General features: G+C 49.3%; 1 protein-coding gene across 1 annotated transcript in view; it reads left to right on the top strand.

Moving 5' to 3' along the window:
• ZBTB47 (zinc finger and BTB domain containing 47) overlaps positions 1-5,687 on the top strand; it is a 47,208-nt gene extending 41,521 nt beyond the window's left edge. Inside the window, exon 6 of the mRNA XM_079946737.1 lies at positions 2,401-5,687. Within this exon, the coding sequence (XP_079802863.1) occupies positions 2,401-2,804 (404 nt within the window). The 3' untranslated portion in view covers positions 2,805-5,687. The remainder of the gene's footprint in view (positions 1-2,400) is intronic.
• The last annotated feature ends 6,907 nt before the right edge of the window (positions 5,688-12,594 follow it).

Raw genomic sequence — 12,594 nt, 5'->3', positions numbered from 1 at the left:
TTTTGCTCATTTGCCTTCAGTTAAATAAGTTGGGGTTCTTGTTATTAAACATACCAATATATCTGACTATGGACTAACATGAACTTATCTCTACTCATAAACTCTTACCTCTAATTCTGTAACGAATTATTGTGTTATACATATCCTTATGAGTTTGAGTTTGTAATCTCTGTTTGAGTTTATAATCTCTGTTTGAGTTTGTAATCCTTGTCAGAATCCATACTTTTGAATGGATTAGTTTTTCTTACAATTGACTATTGATTTGCGAGTAGGGACCACTCCCACTACTGAAATTTATATTGGCCAGAGTTCTGGGTGTGCTTTTTTCTTGGCATTTGCTTTCAGTAGCAGTAAAGCTCTGCTGGATGAAATACAATTGCCTCTGGTCTATTTTGGGGGAATCCTGCAACGTGTTGAAGTTGTTACTCCGCTAACTGTACGTTGGAGTTGTGTGGCGAGTTCCCCCCTCCCACCAGTAGAAATAAAGACACCGGACAACATTATTTAGGTTAATGGGCTAAAATTGGCCACAACTTTATTGGTTACAGGTGATGAGTGGTATTGGCTTACGCATTGGTCCTAATCAAACACAGTGGTGCCTCGCAAGACGAAATTAATTCGTTCTGCGAGTCTCTTCGTCTAGCGGTTTTTTCGTCTTGCGAAGCACAGCTATTAGCGGCTTAGCGGCTTAGAAAAAGGAAAAAAAGGGAAAAAACTCGCAAGACGTTTTCGTCTTGCGAAGCAAGCCCATAGGGAAATTCGTCTTGCGAAGCACCTCAGAAACGGAAAACTCTTTCGTCTAGCAAGTTTTTCGTCTTGCGAGGCATTCGTCTTGCGGGGCACCACTGTATCCGGCTTCAGTCTGTCTGTCTGAGAGGTTGGGAAGGGTTAACACCAGCAGGGGGAGCCCTGCTGATGCACATCAACTAGGCACTCCTCCGGGGTCACCGCTCGGGGGCGTGACTTGGGCCCTCGCCTCCATAGACTTCGGATGGGGCCACGCCCCCTGGAGTCCTTTACTGGACTACCCTTCAGTAACCAGGGGAGGTGATGGCGCTCCTCCCCCCCATTCATCTGCATAACAATACCCAGACCAATGCCTAACCGCCAAACCGCAGAAGTTGTGACGATTTGCTACGAGGTAGGCGAAAAAACCAAATGGCTTGTGCCAATTTGCCAAGTGGAAAAATTCCTACCAGGCCCCTTAACGGCGACCAACCAAAGTCCATAGCAAGGTCAAATGAGAAACCTTGAAGGGTGGGTGGGAAATTCCCCAGCTGATCGGCGGCAAAAGAGGACGCTCCTCTGCCATGCTTGCCCTTAAATGGGGCGAGCCACACCCCCTGAGCCAGCCGATTGGCTGGCCAGGGAATGCCGCGTCAGAGGATTCCCCTGGTCGCACAGGGCTGGGAGTCAGCCACCGCGCGAGTGTTGAGGGTGGGAAGCCCGCAACACCACCTCCTCCTTAGGTCGGAAGTAGCTTTCTGCTCCTCCCTTTCCATGGAGGCGCAGATTGCAGCTATAACAAAGGCGGCATTTTTCCATCTCCACCAAGCTAAGCAGTTGGCTCCTTACCTCTCTCGCCCTGACCTAGCCATTGTGATCCACGCAACGGTCACCTCCAGACTGGATTGTTGTAACTCGCTCTACATGGGGCTGCCCTTGAGACTGACCCAGAAACTCCAGCGGGTGCAGAATGCCGCGGCAATACTCCTTACAGGGTCCTTGCTGCGTGACCACATTCACCCGGTGCTATACCAGCTGCACTGGCTCCCAGTGGAGTACAGGATCAGGTTTAAGGTGCTGATTTTAACCTTCAAAGCCCTATACGGCCTAGGACCCTCGTACCTACGGGACCACCTCTCCTGGTATGTCCCACAGAGGAACTTACGGTCTTCAAATAAAAACATCTTGAAGGTCCCAGGCCACAGAGAGGTTAGGCTGGCCTCAGCTAGAGCCAGGGCTTTTTTGGCTGTGGCTCTGATCTGGTGGAACGCTCTGTCACAAGAGACTAGGGCCCTGCGGGACTTGACATCTTTCCACAGGGCCTGCAAGACAGAGCTGTTCCACCAGGGTTTGGGCCAAAGCACAGCCTGACTCCCTCCTTTGGCAATCTTCGCAGAGCTCTGGCCCAATGGTTGCCATCGGTTTGATTTGAATTTATTTTATAATGAATGATTTTAGAGTGTTGTGTTGTGTTGTGTTGTACTGTTGTACTGTTTTATTGTTGTTAGCCGCCCTGAGCCCGGCTTCGGCTGGGGAAGGCGGGATATAAATAAATTTTATTATTATTATTATTATTATTATTATTATTATTATTATTATTTATTAATTATCAGTATGGAGTAGGATTTCAGTGACACAGCCTCTCCCGCCATCTTTCTTCTCCCTTTTCCCCAGGCGAAAAGCCATATATCTGCGAGATCTGTGGGAAGAGCTTCACCAGCCGGCCCAACATGAAGCGCCACCGCCGGACGCACACGGGCGAGAAGCCCTACCCTTGTGACGTCTGCGGCCAGCGCTTCCGCTTCTCCAACATGCTGAAGGCTCACAAGGAGAAGTGCTTCCGGGTGAGCAACCCTGTGGCCTCGGACCCCAACGGCAACAGCGCCATTGGCCTTGCCGCTCCCCAGGCCACCGGCTCGCCTCAACTGACCACGGGCGTCCCGCTGCACGGCACGCCACATTCCCATGCGCTCCCTTTGCCCCTCATGCATGTGCACGCACAGAGCATCCCTCCTCCGCCGCTCTTGCCGCCACCACCGCCTCTCTTCCCGGGCAGCAGAGTGAACTTGAACAACTAGGCCCTCGCCCAGCTGTTGAGCGTGCGGGCGCAGAACCGGCCTGTAATTCAGTAAGTGCCCAGCAGGTGTCAGTCACGAATGTCGTGGGCAGCCGTTGGTTTGGGTTTTTCTTCTTCAACAGGGCCTGGTCTTTTGCCTCCAGCTTGAAGAGGTTGAGGTTCTCAACTCCGAGCAGGAGGACCAAGCCATCTTTGCTGCTTGAGTTGCATAGAATTTGAAGGTCACGTTATGCTTTCTTCACACGTGGAAGGCTGTAGACCAAATGCCGCTGCCATCCATTTTTTTGGGCTCTGAAGATCTTGGGGTGTGCTAAAGGCTGTTCGACAGACTTTGTCGGTTTTGATGGCTCGAATAAGAGCACTCTCTTCTTTAGCTTATCCTGCCACGTCTGGTGGAGAGGAGACGTTGAGCACATAACAAGAGTCCTTCTGGATCAGTCTATCTAGTCTAGCATCCTGTTCTCACAGTGGCCAACCTAAGATGAAGCCCCTGAATAGGACTCTCTCCCCATTAACACCGGTCCTGAGAGATCTGCATTGGCTCCCAGTACGTTTCCAAGCACAATTCAAAGTGTTGGTGCTGACCTTTAAAGCCCTAAACAGCCTTGGTCCAGTATACCTGAAGATGCGTCTCCACCCCCATCGTTCAGCCTGGACACTGAGATCCAGCGCCGAGGGCCTTCTGGCGGTTCCCTCATTGCGAGAAGTGAGGTTACAGGGAACCAGACAGAGGGCCTTCTCGGTAGTGGTGCCCGCCCTGTGGAACGCCCTCCCTTCAGATGTGAAGGAAATAAGCAGCTATCTTATCTTTAAAAGACATCTGAAGGCAGCCCTGTTTAGGGAAGCTTTTAATATTTAATGCTGTATTGTTTTTAACACTCGACTGGAAGCTGCCCAGAGTGGCTGGAGAAACTCAGCCAGATGGGAAGGGTATAAATAATAATTTTTTATTATTATTATTATTATACTTGCCATTCCCAACAACCACTTTGCAGAGGCATATGGTGTCCCTCCCTGGAAGTGTTTACGTTTCCCTTGAACCTGTGGCCTTCTGGGTGTTGCTGGGCAACCGCCTCCCTTCACTCCTGACCCACTATGGGCCATCAGCACTTGGAGGGCCAGAAGGTCCCTTGTCCCCCGCCTTGGAGCTTGGTTGGGGCTGAGAAGCTTTCACGCAAGCCAACGAGCTAGGAAGAGATCCATTGCGGCTTCTCGGTCCTCTCTCTAAAGCATCGGTTCTCAACCTGTGGGTCCCCAGATGTTGTTGGACCACAACTCCCATCATCCCTGAGCTCTGGCCTTGCTAGCTAGGGGTGATGGGAGTTGTAGTTCTTCCCCCCCCCAAAAAAAAATTATTAGTTTTGTCTTATAACACACAGACAAAAACACAAAAGAAAAACATTACATTTGACACAACATAAAAACTTAACAATAAAAACACACAAAATAAAAGAAGAATTTTTCCTTCTTATTCCCTGATGTATTTACATTGCTAAAAGACTTCCTCGACACCCTCCAGTCTGGATTTCATCATATCACATATTTGGCAGTTCCCAATTTCATATTTATAACATCAGTATCTTCTTTCATTAAATACTTCTTACCCTTCCAATTGTGATCCATAATAATCTTTATTATTAATCTTTTTCTATCCCTTAGCCTAATCTGTTACTTCTAGGGATTTCTTAATTATCTTATATTACAATATCTCACTAAATATTCTTTAAATTTCTTCCAGTCTTCTTGTGTTTCCTCCTCTTTCTGGTCGCGGATTCTTCCAGTCAGGTCAGCCAGCTCTGAAAAGTCCATCATCTTCATCTGCCATTCTTCTATTGTCGGTATTTCTTGCCATTTCCAATTTTTGGCTAATAAAAGTATTGCTGCTGTAGTGGCATACAAAAACAGTCTAACATCCTTCTTGGACAATTCTGGTCCTGTTATTCCAAGTAGAAAGGCTTCTGGTTTCTTAATAAAGGTATTTTTCAACATTTTTAAAAATTCATTATAAATCTTTTCCCAGAAGTCTTTCACCTTGGGAGGTGAAAAAGAAAGAGATGGGAGTTGTAGTTCGACAACATCTGGGGACCTACAGGTTGAGAAAGGCTGCTCTAAAGGAATGGGGTGAAAGTGAAAGCTCCTCTGGCAGATGAGCTGCATGGAAATAGCAAGTCCAGGGTGTGGTTGATGCCATGATTTGTGGAAGTGGCTAGATGTTGTGTCTCCCAGAGGCCAGCTTTCCATTCCTTAAGAGCCCAGGAAGTTGCCTTCATACCAAAACAAGACCTGTGTCCATCTAGTTCAATATTGTCTACACTGAATGGTAGCAGCTGCCTAGAATTTCAGGAGGGGAGTTTCTCCCAGCCCCACCAGAAGATGACTTGGGGGATTGACCTGGGACCTTCTGGTTGCAAAGTAAATGCTCTAACCATTGAGCCTACGGCCCTTCCTCCATCTTTCGGTATCAGCACGACTTGTGACTTCTCCTTCTCTGTCGCTCGAGGGACCCGTTCCTTCCTGCACAGTGGGAGAGATGAGGCTGAACCTCGTTGGTGGTCTGTGAAATTGCACCAGAGGAGAAGAGACCTTCTCTTGATTTCCCTCTTGAAGTACAGATCCCCCCTCTCACCCTTGCCGGTTTGCATGGCTTTAAGACAAGCAGGCTCTACGGAAGAGTCTTTGTGTACCCGAGAAATGGAAATAAGGGCACAGGCACTTGATCTACAGCCTTCTGTTAATTCCAGTAATTTGTCAGTGGGCTAATGCACTAAGCAAACTCCGTTAAGGTCATACCTGCCTACTTTCTCCTCTGCCAAATGCTTCTGAGCTGGCCTGGGCAAGGCTCTCTGGCCTCTTTTTTTGTAACATAAAGAATTTATTATTTTAACCTTTTTGCACTTTATTAATCCATCATAGTAACTCTTCCTCGTTTGGGTGCTGGGAAGGTATTCCAGAGACTCTGTTGCGGGCTAATGAAATCAGCAGGCCAGTTCGCTCACCTGCCACTGCTAAGCCGGTTCTGTTCATTTCAAAGACAAGATGCCTCATTCAAGCCCCACGGAAAACAGGCAGAACTTGAGCAGCTGCAGCGCACAGGCGGATTTGCCCCATCGGCATGCAAAAAAACAACAACACAACCCCACATGCGCACGGACAGGTCCGTGTGCAATGGGCGACTTACGAGTCTCGTTGGGTATTCAATTCGGCACTTTCTCCACCTTTGCCTGAAACTTCACGGCTCCTCTTCAGCTAAGACGCCCAGACCACTTTGCCTCTCTACGTACTTGGGTTTTTTTCCTGTGTGTGTGTATGTGTGTGTCTTTAGTGTGAACTGAAGCAGGGCTGGTCCCTGGAACAACAGCCATAACGAACGGACAGGAAAAGATGGAGCGAGAAAGTTGTGGCTTGGGCGGGTGGGGGAAAAGGTCGAGACGGTGCAATAATTGCTAGGTGTGTCGGGACAGAACGCCGCGGCGCCGAACCCTTTGGGAAGAAGACGTCGCGGGCCTCTTCGTAAGAGAAGCTTCCCGGTTTGACTGTCCGTGGCAACCTCTTCCAGAGACTTTACAGAGTGATGGCTAGTGTCGGGGAGAGGGGGTGTCTTTCCTGCACCCCTCAAAATAACCCCAACAACCTCGTGTTGCTTTGGAGAAAGAGAAAAAGGCAACATAACTTGACTCCACATGCCTCAAAGGTAATATTCTGAACGCGTTGCTTTCTACAGCGTTTGAAACCCGTTGCCCGAATATGCCAAGAACGAAGCAAAACTAAAAAAGATGCGTGTATCGTGGACTCTCTTTTAGCGTTACAAACAAAAAAATATTTACAATGAAGCACTTTATTCTATATAGATCTGGGGTGGGTGGGGTTGGGGGGTGGGGAGGAGGAGGATCTGAGTTCTGAGAACATTGGTTTAAAAAAAGAAAGAAGCGGCGTCAGAAACGTTCTGCAAAATATATTGCAAACTTTTCATTTTAACAGTCGTGTGAATAACCTACATATGCTTTTACTTTCTAACTTGCAAGGGAAGCAGCACTCCGTGGTCAATGATCGCAGCCACTTCTTGCATTTCTCCTGTTTATCCTCAAATTGAAGGGCTGGATGACAGAGGAGTTTTGGCACCGTTGGCCAGTGGCGTTTAGTTCCCATTGGGTCTGGTAGGGCGGAAGGTGGGGAGCCCACCAGTAGGTGGCGCCAGAGCCAGCAGCAGGCAGAGCAAATTCTCACTAGGCGGCCATCTTGTCCCACCGCTGAGTTGTAAGGGCAAAACTGAGCCTAAAAAGGAGGAGGCAGGGCCATTCTCCCCACATGCAACTCTTTTGGCCATGTAATGCTAGTCTGTGCATGTAGGGAAGGCGCTATTGGCGACGAAGGATCTGTGTGTGTTAGGGGCAAGCTTAATCGTTCCCCGGGGGGGGGGGGATTAGGTAGGGGGAGCATGCCCAATTTTCTGCCCTTAAAATCAAACCACCTGCATGTGCAGCACCCTCAACCCACAAGGGTGTTCACTGAGGTAACATGGAGCATTGTTCCAGAAAGTTGTGTTGAATTTGCGGCTGTAACCCCCAGAGAGAGGAGGACCCCTGGAAGTGCCAGGGACCATTGCTGGTATGCCAGGCTGCTTCCCACCCCACCCCACCCCAAATTATCCAGAAGCGAGTCCTTCTCTGAATAAACCAGGAGACCCCCACCCACCCAAAGTTTCGGATCTCACCGTTGCCGTAAAAATGACTCCCGTTGCCCTTATGCAAGCCATTCCTTCTCGGCTTCAGCCCTCTCATTCCCTCCCCTCTCAATAATCATATTGACCTTGCAGGGTTGTTGAAAGGTTTGCAAGCTAGAGGAAGCGGAGCGTTTCCGACCGCGTTTCAGAGCCGCCATCCCACATCACTGGGAAGACACTTTCAAGCTTCCCTTGGTTGGTGGGTGGGTGGGTTTGTTTCCATCAATATAGTTCACCCCACATTTATCACAGGTGGGGAGCTGCCAGCCTGCAGGCCAGTCTCGGCCAGCCAGGGTTTCAGTTTGGTCCGTGAGGTCGTCCGCATGAAACCATATCAACTTGGCCATCAGATGACATTACCTCAGTGGGCAGTTGACGTCAGATGGTGGGTGGGTTCGATGGGTGCTGTCGGCCCCTGCAGAGGACAGATTTCAGCTGATTCGTAAGCGGGGGCTCAATCCTAGGTTTGGCTGCCCCCCAGGGAACTGCCCTCTGCAGTCGCTCCCTACAGAATATCCCATCAGCGGCTGAGCAGCGAGTTCATTCCTGCTTGGCCACTATCTCCCCCCACCCCTGTGGACCATTGGGCAGGTCTTCGGGACCAGCCAATCACTGCAACATCAGCCAACCCGAATGCAGGTGTTCCCATCCTCCTGTCGAAAGTTGGCCCATGGTGGCTTGGTGAAATATAGAGCCGGCCTGTTCTATATAAGGCAAACACATTGCTGGAAAAAGTGGCATATCAGAGGTTGGACTCTCCCAGGTCCAACACCTGGACGTCTTAAGCTGTGGTTCTGCAGGAGTATCCACGAGATCCTTAGCTGTTCAAAAGTGCTGTTCCAAAACCAAGCCAGGCACACGGAGACCTGCCTTGTTGCAGCTTGGGTTACCTGCCCAGAGCCCAGAATTGCTTAGGCCAGGGTGTGAGGTGCCTGTTCCTTCCTCCAGGTGCAGTAGGACTACAACTCCCATCATCCCTTGCCACAGGCCATGCTGGCTGGGGATGATGGGAGCTCGAGTCCAACTGAACCTGGAATGGCTGACGATTCCTGAACCCTACTCTGCCCTGACTAGGAGCAGCTTTTGCAGGGTCTCAGGTAGGTCTCCTGCTAACCAGTGGCTGCCTAACTATTTCCTGTGTGACTGTCTCAATCCTGGAAAGGGGAAGGAGAGTTTCTGCACCCTTTCTAGGCTATAGTGAGTGAATGGACGATTGTGTACAGGATGCTGGTATGCCCTTTTCCCCTCCTGATTTAGGGAGGCTGGACACTTGGGCAATGCTGCATGCAACACTCTTTTTATCCCTGACACACCAAAAGGACGTGTGTTATCACAAAGAACGTCAGGAGAACAGTTCAGGGAGTTGGGCATGTTTAGCCTGGAAAAGAGGAGATGAGATAGCCATCTTCAAATATATCAAGGGCTATGGAAGAGAGAAAGACCCGGAAGCTGTACGCCGGCTCTCTCGGCTAATAAAGTGAGATGAGTGCCACAATGACTGGATCTAATGATCAGGGGTCCCTTTACCTTTATGGAAGAGAGAACAAGCTTGTTTTCTCCTGCTCCTTCCTCAGAGGTTTTTAAGCAGAGGTTAGGTGGCCTTCTGTTATGGATGCTTTCATTGAGATTCCTGCATTTTTAGGGGGTTGGGACCCTCCCAACTATGAAGAGTCCTGTTGGATCAGGTCAAAGGCCCATCTAGTCCAGCAGGACCCAATCGCAACACCTCTCTCGCAACACCTCTCTCCCGCTTTATGATTTCCAACAGCCTCCATTCAGAGACCTCTGGCAGGGTTGGCAGAGCATAGCTGCCATGTCTTGTAGCTCTCAGTAGCCCTTTCCTCCTTCAAAGCCATCTAAGGCCATTATTGCCTCTTGTGGGAGTGAAGCCCCTAGTCCAGGGGTGGCCAACCCCCAAGAGACTGCGATCTACAGTGGTACCTCGGGTTACAGACGCTTCAGGTTACAGATGCTTCAGGTTACAGACGCCGCTAACCCAGAAATAGTACCTTGGGTTAAGAACTTTGCTTCAGAATGAGAACAGAAATTGTGCAGTGGCGGCGGCGGGAGGCCCCATTAGCTAAAGTGGAGCTTCAGGTTAAGAACAGTTTCAGGTTAAGAACGGACCTCCGGAATGAATTACCGTATTTTTTGCACCATGACACTCACTTTTTTCCTCCTAGAAAGTAAAGGGAAATGTCTGTGCGTGTTATGGAGGGAATGCCTACGGATGGCAGGGGGGATCTGCTGCAGTCGTGAGCAGAGGATCCATGGTTCCCCTTCCTTCCCTCCTCCGTGGCTCGCTTTGAAACAGCAAAGCGGGAGAAGAGCCGCTGAGTGGGGAGGAGAGAGGGACAGAGAGCCTGCTTCTTTAAAGGAGCAAAGCGGGAGAGGAGAGGAGCCGCTTACACGAGTGTAAGCAGCTCCTGTCCGGTTGGTTCCTTCAAAGCAAGCAGGCTCTCTGTCCCTCTCTCCTCCCCACTCACCTCTCTAAATAGCAGCAAAGTTTTTCCGCTCGCTAAGCCGGGGATGAGCGGGGAGGAGGGAGAAAAGCAGAGTCTGCTTGCTTTAAAGGAGCAAAGTGGGAGAGGAGGGGAGCCTTCTCCCCTTATACCCCTCTTCTTCATTATTAGCAGCATCCTTCTCTACCCACCCCACGCATGCTCCTTGTCCCTTGAGTGCTTTTCCTTCCCTCCCCACTTAAAACGTGGTTACAAAGCACGGATCCACATGGATCCTCAGGATTTTTGCATTGGGCTACTCCAAACTCACTGACAGATCACATGTCTGTGGCCACAGCATGAACCACAAAAATCATACACCCACTGTTTCATTTAGAATATTTTTTTTCTTGTTTTCCTCCTCTAAAAACCACGTGCGTGTTATGGTCGGGTGCATGTTATAGAGCAAAAAAACTGTAGAGGAAAGAGTGGCCTGTTTTCACATTTAGCTCGTGGGCTTCCCAGGGATGTAGCCATAGCCATAGCCCCAGGAATATGATTTTGAGGTGGTGCGAACCAAGCACGGATCCCCATCCAGTGATCTACTGATCTTCCAATAGGTCACAGTCTACCTGTTGGATGTGCCTGCCCTAGTCTAATAACCTCTGTGTGGGTTTGGAGAAGCACGATGTCTCTCCTGAATCCTGACTGCAGGAAGAAAGCATGCTAGGAATTCCTGCCCCGGGAAATGCAAAAGGAGGTTTTCCTGCACGACTCTCTCCACGTCCACTGTCTGCGTTCTGACAACAACCCTGTAAGGTAGGCCAATTTAAAAATGGAGAGTTGAGGAGGCAGTGAGTGAGAAAGAGTGGCTTGGCTAATAGACCCTACGTCTAATCAAGCTGATTGTGAAACGTGAAGCCAGTTCACAACTCGGGTGTTTTCCTACTTTGCGAGTACACCACTCTACAAAAGTTTGAAGGAAACATTAGAAGGAAATGCCCAGGCTTCCTATGAATAGATTATTTGAGGCTTCTTAGAGCAGCTTGCTAGATAGAGGCAAAGCCATTTCTATAGAGGTTTGGGGAGACCAGGCTGGCCCCATCTCTCCTGCAACATTACAGAAAAGACAGGTGAGTGTGCGTGCAAAACATCCTTCAGAACTTTGGCTGACTACAAATTGAGCCTGGGTCCCCGTCCCCCCCGGCATATCACACCTGCTAACTTTCTTAAGGTTTCATTAAACCATTTCTTAAGGTTTTCATTATGAAAAGCTCCTTGGTAACAGCTCCTTTACTACGACAGCCTCCTTGTTAACAATGTCGTCGTCGTCTTCTTTTAGGGAATTGAAAATGAGCATTGAGGGTCTCTGATCTGTCATGTGAACCGTAAAACATTCCTAATGCTTTTTTTTAATTAAAAAGTATATATACATATATTATTTAGGCCCTGCTTCTTCCAGTTAATATCAAACACTCAACGGACAGTGGGACCTTGCTTAATCGTCACCAAAATGTTCTGTTTTGTTGAGGAACATTTTTTGAGGGGGGTGGGGAGGAATTGGAGAGCTGTTTCCAAATCTTACACCTAAATAAAACGGAACTTTCTTGATCTGAGTACGCGTGCCGTTCTTTTTCCAGGAGGAAAATCTCTTGTGTGTATAGTTGTTTGTGAGCTTCAGTGTCTATTGTCGAGATGTTCAGGGGAAAGTTGGGAATATAAGACGGAACAAGCGATTTGAGTCTGAGGTTACTGGAACACACGGTTTGACCCAAGGGTTTAGCTACCCCAGGAGAAAGAGAGGGGAATCTGTGGGAGAAGGGGCAGAGACAAGAGCATGGGTAGGCAAACTAAGGACCGAGGGCCGGATCCGGCCCAATCGCCTTCTAAATCTGGCTTGCGGACGGTCCAGGAATCAGCATGTTTTTACATCAGTAGAATGAGTCCTTTTACTTAAAATGCATCTCTAGGTTATTTGTGGAGCCTGCCTGGTGTTTTTACATGAGTGGAATGTGTCCTTTTATTTAAAATGCATCTCTGGGTTATTTGTAAAGGTAAAGGACCCCTGACCATTAGGTCCAGTCGTGACCGACTCTGGGATTGCGGCGCTCATCTCGCTTTACTGGCCGAGGGAGCCGGCATACAGCTTCCGGGTCATGTGGCCAGCAGGACTAAGCCGCTTCTGGCGAACCAGAGCAGCGCACAGAAATGCCGTTTACCCTCCCACTGGAGTGGTACCTATTTATCTACTTGCACTTTGACGTGCTTTCGAACTGCTAGGTTGGCAGGAGCAGGGACCGAGCAACGGGAGCTCACCCCATCGCAGGGATTCGAACCGCCGACCTTTTGATCGGCAAGTCCTAGGCTCTGTGGTTTAACCCACAGCGCCACCCATGTCCCAATGGGTTATTTGTGGGGCATAGGAATTCATTCATATATTTTTTCCAATATATAGTCCGGCCCCCTACAAGGTCTGAGGGACAGTGGACCGGCCCCCTGCTTAAAAAGTTTGCTGACCCCTGGTCAAGAGGGCCAGTGCCTTTCCATTTCCAGAACATCTTCAGATTCTTCCATCTCCCCTGGGCTACCAGACAAAGAGCTGCAGTGCTGGAGGGGGCCCTGAGGGGACC

Source organism: Podarcis cretensis (assembly GCF_951804945.1).
Source record: "Podarcis cretensis genome assembly, chromosome: 12".
Lineage (NCBI taxonomy): Eukaryota > Metazoa > Chordata > Lepidosauria > Squamata > Lacertidae > Podarcis > Podarcis cretensis.
The sequence above is the reverse complement of the archived record's forward strand: the minus strand, read 5'-3'. Positions and strand labels throughout refer to the sequence as shown.